The 9,174-nt window shown below is 43.9% G+C and overlaps 1 protein-coding gene across 1 annotated transcript; it reads left to right on the top strand.

Annotated features, from left to right (window-relative positions):
- Positions 1-308: 308 nt before the first annotated feature.
- On the top strand, positions 309-8,851 carry hsp90bb (heat shock 90kDa protein 1 beta isoform b). Its single transcript, NM_001124591.1, is given in 12 exon segments — positions 309-358; positions 1,577-1,720; positions 1,972-2,178; positions 2,274-2,433; positions 3,222-3,355; positions 3,500-3,808; positions 4,354-4,519; positions 4,769-4,959; positions 6,712-6,859; positions 6,972-7,240; positions 7,848-8,181; positions 8,292-8,851. Coding segments are annotated over 11 exon segments (2,175 nt in total). The 5' UTR covers positions 309-358; the 3' UTR covers positions 8,405-8,851.
- The last annotated feature ends 323 nt before the right edge of the window (positions 8,852-9,174 follow it).

Genomic DNA, 9,174 nt, shown 5'->3' with positions numbered 1-9,174 from the left:
TAAGATATTCATATTTATTTTTAACGTGACGAGAATTTACATGCATTTTAACTTGAATGTAAGGGATTCGTCAAGGAGGTCGCAATTGTAAATGAGAACTTGTTCTCAACTTGCCTACCTGGTTAAATAAAGGTGAAATTAAAAAAAATTAAAAAAGGAGATGCCGCACCCACTGATGCGGCAACACAGCTACAAAGTGCTGCGGATGGATACCCCCGCACAGTCAAACACACAAGAGGGTAGAAAGATATCGGTCTTATAAGAGCAAATCCCTTTCTAGTTTCCTGCGTCATAGATCCGAGGGGACTGGTGATATTGGTAGCATTTTATTCAAGAGACGTGAACGGAACAAATAATGGTATGTACATACTCTCTTAACCCTAAAGCTCGTCTGCGTACTCAGATATTGTCGCCTTTATAATCAGCGCTCAAAAGTCACCTCATGCTAGTTGGATAACTTTAGCCTATCATCTCTGGTTTGTCCAGCTTCAGTCTTCGAGAATGTTCGATTCGGTAGCTAGCAGGCGTGCTAACTAGTTTACAAACGTCTGCTACAATTTAAGTACAGAATGCTTTATTTATTTTCCTTATTTGTACACTAAATGATCTAGTGTTAGCCTTTCTCGGTAATGTCATTCACCACATCCACTGTGACAACTGGTTCTGCCTTGCTGTGTATTAGCTAACTAGCCAATCTAACGTTGGCTAATTAACTTTAAGGCAAATTAAGGTTCATGTGAATTAGTTAACTACTACGTTTTAAATGACATAACGTATCGTTAACTGGATTGGCTATTAAACTGTCAACGACTTCGTCGACATAATGCTAAGCTTTCATTGTCCGGTTGGCTAATGCAGCTAACGTTAACACTTACATGGCTTCTGACACTTAAATTGATGCAGTGTCATTTTAGTGGCCATTGGAACTGCCATGAATTTGCAATTGATTGTGCAACAGTGTAGGTAACGAATTACGTTACATTTGCTACAATGGGTGACCTGGTCCCCTTTCGTCTCCAATAAAGTTAATTGTACCGTCTGGACGTCGGCAGCATGACTTTGCGCCACGACACGCTAACTAGCTACTTCCCCATGCTTGTCTTGCATTGCTGAATCGTCGTCGCCTTTCCATGGACTTAGATCGCACGTAGTTATCAAACCGCTAACGTTTCAATTCAGTTAACGTGCTGGAAGTCAATTTGGAGGAGAGTTCTGTATGGATTTCCAGAACCTTTCACCGGGTTTGTCAACCACGTGCTGGCTACGTCCATTGTCTCCAGGATGTCGCCATGTTGTTGGATGCTTCCTCAACATCCGGTAGTTGGTCTTTATCAGGGGGAAATGCAACTGATTGTGGGACACTTGTTCAAAGTACCCAAAATGGAATTGCTTGTGTTGATGCCTAATTTTATAGTACATTGTGGCCAGATTGACATGACAATTAACTACTACGTTTAGACAACACTCAACTTGTTGCTAACAGCAATCACTAGAATGCATGTGCTTAATTTAATTCTGTACTTGTGATATACAGGTCATTTGGGCAATTTCATAACATTGCTGCTTTTTCTCCCAGATGCCTGAAGAAATGCGCCAAGAGGAGGAGGCTGAGACCTTTGCCTTCCAGGCAGAGATTGCTCAGCTCATGTCCCTGATCATCAACACCTTTTATTCCAACAAGGAGATCTTCCTTAGGGAGTTGATCTCCAATGCCTCTGATGTAAGAGTTATTTTGTTGTTAAGGATGCATCATGCTGTTCAAACAGTCTAATTGTTGACACTACTGTACAGTGACTTTGTAATACTTTAGCATCCAGCAAGCTCATCTATACAATAAACAAACTTCAGTGCATAAGGATGATTACAACTTTGAAAGGGATGTGTGATGGAGGTTGCGTATGTAATAAAATACCCCTTTGGACTTTTCCAGCTACTTTGATGCTGTCGTCTGCTTTGTTCAATATCTTTCAGGCTTTGGACAAAATCCGCTACGAAAGTCTGACGGACCCCACCAAGCTGGACAATGGCAAGGAATTGAAGATTGACATCATCCCCAATGTGGAGGAACGCACCCTGACCCTCATCGACACTGGAATTGGCATGACCAAAGCTGACCTCATCAACAACCTGGGAACTATTGCCAAGTCTGGCACCAAGGCCTTCATGGAGGCCCTGCAAGTATGTCCATGGCATTACAGCAATATTCAATCATATGCCTCAAATACTATTCAGTTTAACATTGAGAGTGATTCACTTTTTTCCGTCTTTGCTAGGCTGGAGCTGACATCTCCATGATTGGGCAGTTCGGTGTGGGATTCTACTCCGCCTACCTGGTGGCAGAAAGAGTGACCGTCATCACCAAGCACAACGATGACGAGCAGTACATCTGGGAGTCTTCAGCCGGAGGCTCATTCACAGTCAAGGTCGACAGTGGTATGTGTCTTACCCAATGAAGGCTATGCGGGTGGGTTTGTAAAATGTACAAAACCATGAAAAACACTAATTGCCTCTGCATTGTTTTGCGATTGGATTACAGGTAGGGCTGTGACGGTCATGTAATTTTGGCTGACTAATTGGTCAGCCAAATGACCACGGTCACATGTCTGACACATTTCTCCTCCAGAATGCATGTGCTTCCCTAGAAATAGAATGGGTTTCCCCATGCAAGTCAATGATGGCATATGGGTGGACTGGCTGCCGTTGTGAGTGTACCCATAGGTACATTTTGTGCTTTCATTTCCTGCTTTTCTCCTATCTATAGGTGCTGTGACTTGATTCAACTGACATGACAAAAATACATTGTTGCATGAGCCCCATCAGATAACATCATTTGAGGAAATGTTCTACATTTACCATGGAAATTATTGCCTCTAAATACCAGGCAGCCATTGCGAGTGTACCCGTGTGTCAAATTGCCAGGGTTAGAGGTTCTATCACCTTGTGTTTCAGCAAGGATCAAGTTTCATCATGTTGTGAAGTCCATGTTACAGCAGAAACAAACTCAACCGCACGAATGCCCGGCCGCCCCGGCTTCAGTCAGCTGTTTGTTCCACCCCAAAAATATCTGACAGTGATGCAAATAAAATGCCAGTAAAAATATATACTTGTCTGTTATACAGTTATTGTGCCAGCCCTAATAATAGATGTTATTCAACTATGTCTATTGTGATGCTGAAATGGGCAGTGGTGGGTGTTTACTTTTCTGTTGACTTAATTTCCAGGGGAGCCCATGTTGCGTGGAACTAAGGTAATTCTGCACATGAAGGAGGACCAGACTGAGTATGTTGAGGAGAAGAGGGTCAAGGAGGTGGTCAAGAAGCACTCTCAGTTCATTGGATATCCCATCACACTTTTCGTGAGTATAGAATTATGGGAGTATTTATAACTAAAGTGTGATTAGTGACATTTATGTAGGACTGGTTGAGGGCCCTAAAGTAAGGGGACGTTTTCCCTTTTTATTGTAGGCTTTAAATAAGCAAAATTGCTTTTTTTGTTGCAGGTTGAAAAGGAGCGTGAAAAAGAGATCAGTGATGATGAGGCTGAGGAGGAGAAGGAGGAAAAGGCGGCGGAAAAGGCGGAGGCTGAGGACAAGCCCAAAATTGAGGATGTGGGCTCGGATGACGAGGAGGATTCCAAAGACAAGGACAAGAAGAAGACTAAGAAGATAAAGGAGAAGTACATTGACCAGGAGGAGCTGAACAAGACCAAGCCCATCTGGACCAGGAACCCTGATGACATCACCATGGAGGAGTATGGGGAGTTCTACAAGAGCCTGACCAATGACTGGGAGGACCACCTTGCAGTCAAGGTACTATCACTAAAATGTATATAAATTACAATGTCAATATGGTATGCCCAGAAGGTATTCCTAGGTGGCTTGGTTCCAGATCTGTACTATTTACGTGTTCACTACGTACGCACTCGCGTAACACTCGTATTGACCCAAACAATCATGCATACATATTACATACGCACTCACATTTTTACACTTTCTGGTGCTACTGTTTTATTTTACTATCCTGATGCCTAGTCACTTCACCCTGCCCTCATGTACATATCTACCTCAAATACCTCTTACCTCTGGTCACATTGGTCACGAACTCTCTGTATAATGCTTCATTCTTGTGTATTGTATTCCTCTTGTTACTATTTACATTTTAAACTCCATTGTTGGGAAGTAAGTAAACATTTCATGGTAGTCTACAACAGTTAAGTGCATGTGACAATTTTTTTGGGGGGGTGGGATTTGGGTGACTCCTAAAATTGTGGGACTTGGCTACATAGCACAAACGTATCTAAGTGCGGGATACGATGGGTGTGTAGTAACCCTCACCTGCTTCTTCCCTTTTGCAGCACTTCTCAGTGGAGGGCCAGCTGGAGTTCCGCGCCCTGCTCTTTATCCCCCGCCGCGCACCCTTTGACCTCTTTGAGAACAAGAAGAAGAAGAATAACATCAAGCTGTATGTCAGGAGGGTCTTCATCATGGACAGCTGCGAAGAGCTTATCCCGGAGTACCTGAGTAAGTAGCCTAGTCTCCAGATAGTCTGGAGGTCTGAAGTTGCTACCACTTTGTCCCCTGGCTGTGTAATTTCAATGCCACTGACTACAAATACAGCATTGTTTCTTCACATGTGGGCTAATGGCAAGCGCAGATAATGCCCCTCTGAAATGGTTGGCTGCTTGTCTTCTCTGTAACCGTGTTTATATCCAGCAATTTCTGTAGTGGAAATCGCTAAAGAAGATAAATGTCTTCCTTCTCCCCCTGCAGACTTTGTGCGTGGTGTGGTGGACTCTGAGGATCTCCCCCTGAACATCTCCCGAGAGATGCTGCAACAGAGCAAGATCCTCAAGGTCATCCGCAAGAACATCGTCAAGAAGTGTATGGAGCTGTTCGGTGAGCTGGCAGAGGACAAGGAGAACTACAAGAAGTTCTACGATGGCTTCTCCAAGAACCTCAAGGTAACTTTGGGAGATGGGTAGGATCTTGGGGATCAGAATTTCTTGAGCAGAGATTGTTTTGCTACTAGTAATCAAACTTGTCCTCTGACACATTTGCTGTCATCTGGTATCTTCAATGTATAAACGTGATTAAACCAAGGTTTACCTAAAGTGGATCATGGACCTAGATGCCTTTTTAATTTTTGTAGAAAAGTCTAGCAATGTAGTTCGTAGGGATGCACGGATATGACATTTTTGTCTGACTGATATTTTCCTTGCCAAAGAACTATACTTAACATGTTTTTGCGGCCTTTTTAAGCATTCTAGTACAGTTAAATAGTCAACACACACGGACGCAGCGGTCAAAGACACTGCATCTCAGTGTAAGAGGCGTCACTGCAGTCCCTGGTTCGAATCCAGGCTGTATCACATCTGGCCGTGATTGGGAGTCCCATAGGGCGACGCACAGTTGGCCCAGCGTCGTCCGGGTTTGGCTGGGGTAGGCGTTCATTGTAAATAAGAATTTGTTCTTAACTGACTTGCCTAGTTAAAGGTTACACACACACCACACTGACAAGTTATTTTGTTGGCATTGCCGTATGTTCCCACTACCAGTAAAACATAATCAAAACATATTTCTTTCACTTGCTGTGCTGTTTCCTTCAGTCGTTTCATTCTCGACCAGGATTTCATTATGCATGTCAGCTCTGTGGCCTCTTCCTCGGTGCGTACTGTCACTGTGTCCATTTCCAGTGTATGCAACATTTCACGTAAACCCTGTTTCTTGTCTGCATTAACGTAGTGATCCTTGTACCTAGCGGCGACACAGTAAAGGGGCTCAGAATGCCACCTACTCGCTTGTTCACAGCCTCAACTACATTTTAACCCCACGGTCTGTCGGCAGTGTTTGTTGAGCAGGCGTTTCAATGCCATGTCAGAGGGTATCACGTCTGCAGACAGTTAATTTGATTGTTTAGTCAGTAGTTCGGCTGGTGATAGGCGTGTTCCTGTTCTCAAATGGCAGCAGCGGTATGAGAACCAGCATGTTCTTGAGCATGCAATACGGCTTCCTCAGTACTAAATCCTCATCGACCCACTTTGCTGTCAGACTCGGCATGCTCATGGGGTTGACATCACTAGGCCAAATGTCAGTCGTGACGCTCATAGATGTACGTCTCGACAACTGTAACTCTGATAGAGCATCTGGGAAATTGTGTACCAGGTGCTCGACCAATCGACAAAAGCCAACATCCACAACAGGACGGTTGCTTGTGAAGAGCAATGAATTCCATTGTCTTGGTGTTTTCAGTTGAATGTAAAGATTTTTTCAAATGACCTCTTTTACTTGAACTTGTTTAGTTGGAAGTGTGAGCTTAGTATTTCTGCTTTTCTGTGTAGCGCTATATTAAAAAATAAATTTGTGGCGTTATGTATACACGTCAGCTTTGACATCGGTTTTGCACGTTGGTGTTAAACTGGGCATTTTTAGCTAATATCGGCTGACATGTTCCCCGACTGATCGAGCAATCCCTAGTAGTTTGCCCAATTTCTTAAATATTATAAGTGCTCTCCACATACCCAGTGGGGCTAGTTATTGTGCTGTTCCAAACCAGTATCTATCCCTATTTAGTGTTTGAAGAACTATTGACTATGTTTAGACTGGCTTCAAGAGTCCCAACCTTAAACTTCAGTAGCTAAATGATTACATTTAGCTACTGTGTAGTAACTCCTATTGACTACCAGGTTATACTAATGGTAATTGTTTCTCTGCAGCTGGGGATCCACGAGGACTCCCAAAACCGCAAGAAGCTGTCTGAGCTGCTGCGCTACCACAGCTCGCAGTCCGGAGATGAGCTGACCTCCCTCACAGAGTACCTCACCCGCATGAAGGACAACCAAAAATCCATCTACTACATAACTGGTGGGTCTAGTTACACATTCAGTCAACATAACATTGAGCCCTAAGCCCAATAGCAGTCTTTGACTTTAATCACTTAGACATAGAAGTTGACTGACATCACATTTTTCTTAAGGTGAGAGCAAGGACCAGGTTGCCAACTCCGCCTTTGTGGAACGCGTGCGCAAGCGTGGCTTCGAGGTCCTGTACATGACCGAGCCCATCGACGAATACTGCGTCCAGCAGCTGAAGGAGTTTGACGGTAAAACCCTAGTCTCTGTAACCAAGGAGGGCTTGGAGCTGCCTGAGGATGAGGAGGAGAAGAAGAAGATGGAGGAGGACAAGACGAGGTTTGAGAACCTCTGCAAGCTCATGAAGGAGATCCTGGACAAGAAAGTAGAGAAGGTAAATGACGGGAACCAACCTGTGCTTTCTGCAAAAGAAAATTGCCCATGCCTTTAAGCTCTTTCTGTGCTCTGAATTTTGGTGATTGATAATTTGACTTTTTATTTCTGGTTGCAAACAGGTGCCATAGTTCATCATAAGCTAATATTGACCCTGGTGAGTCCTCTGACCATGTAGATTGAAGTGTCCTGTTAGGTTCGCGTGGTTGTTGTGCCGCTATCCCGGCTTTGCCATTGGGATTGACAGGGAGTGCCCAGTGTGTCCATGTAGTTTTGTCCCCAGGAGGTTATGCCATTACCTAGAGACTAGAAGACTGAGTTTGAGGCAGCGTTTTTTTTAGTGGTGACTGCTTGCAATTATGACGTTCTAACATTAACACCAACCTTTTCCAGAGTTGAGAATTTGCCTGTTTCTGATTACATTTTGGATGGTGTTTTGTGTGAAATCTAACAACTTTCCTGCACTATTTCATTTAGGATTTTCTTCCCATTTTAAAGCTGATCTTGATTGATCTATTCAATTTAGGGCCAACTTGCCTGCACGGTCTTGTCTCACCTGCACATTGTATGCTGTTAGTTTGACAACATTCGCCTCTCTGCCCCTTCAGGTGACTGTGTCAAACAGGCTGGTGTCGTCGCCCTGCTGCATCGTGACCAGCACGTATGGCTGGACGGCCAACATGGAGCGCATCATGAAGGCACAGGCCCTGAGGGACAACTCCACAATGGGCTACATGATGGCCAAGAAGCACCTGGAGATTAACCCAGACCACCCCATTGTGGAGACCCTAAGGCAGAAGGCTGACCTGGACAAAAACGACAAGGCGGTGAAGGACTTAGTCATCCTATTATTCGAGACGGCATTGCTCTCTTCGGGCTTCAGCTTGGATGACCCCCAGACTCACTCCAACCGCATCTACAGGATGATCAAGCTGGGTCTGGGTAAGGATGCACACTTGGAACTGTTAGGGGGAAGGAAACTGCTCTCTAAAGGGTAACATGGTTGACTATAATGGAAATGGGGCTAGGTCTAATTTCTCTTCCCCTTTCAGGAATCGATGATGACGAAGTGATCCCCGAGGAAACCACCTCTGCACCCGCCCCAGATGAGATCCCACCTCTAGAGGGAGATGAGGATGCTTCACGCATGGAGGAAGTGGATTAAATGCTGTCTCAAACCTACACACCTGTATAGCCTCACTTTTTTTCCCAATCTGTTCAGTTGCCTTTTCTTTTTTTTACTGGAGAAACCTGGTCGGTGTCCTTTTATGGTATAACAAAATAATTATATTAACTCCTGCTGCCAGTGGACCAGTGTTGCTCTTGTCTTGAGCATTCAGTTAAAATTCTAGAAAAGCCGTTGATTTTGTTCTAGTTAACGGTGGGTACTGTAAAAAAAACAAGTACCCTTTTGCACTGAGTTTTAAACTTTGGACCGGTAGCTATGTAGGGGAAATTGAACATTCCATTAGACTGACACTGGGGGGGTGGTTCTTCTGATGTGCAACTTGCACGCTGCTTGGAGAGTGGACTGCAAGATTCCTTTGCCTGAATCTAGACCTGTCTGTATTGTCTTTTCTGTTTTGCAAAAATTAAAAGACTTAAGACCTTACATTGTCTAATTTGTCTGGACTATTAGTTTGTTCAACCTCCAGTTTAATGTTAGGAGGATGAAATGGACCTCGAGAGTCATGTCAGATTCCCATTCAAACGACCACTATATGTCCTTGTTTCTTAACCTAGCCCTTCACAATATTTAGGCTTGTGGCAAAGGTACAATGCTTGTTTCAAATCAAATTTTATTTGTCACATACACATGGTTAGCAGATGTTAATGCGAGTGTAGCGAAATGCTTGTGCTTCTAGTTCCGACAATGCAGTAATAACCAACAAGTAATCTAACTAACAATTCCAAAACTACTGTCTTGTACACAGT

This window comes from Oncorhynchus mykiss, chromosome 4 (assembly GCF_013265735.2).
Source record: "Oncorhynchus mykiss isolate Arlee chromosome 4, USDA_OmykA_1.1, whole genome shotgun sequence".
In the NCBI taxonomy this organism is placed as follows: domain Eukaryota; kingdom Metazoa; phylum Chordata; class Actinopteri; order Salmoniformes; family Salmonidae; genus Oncorhynchus; species Oncorhynchus mykiss.
This window is presented reverse-complemented; position numbering and strand designations above follow the sequence as displayed.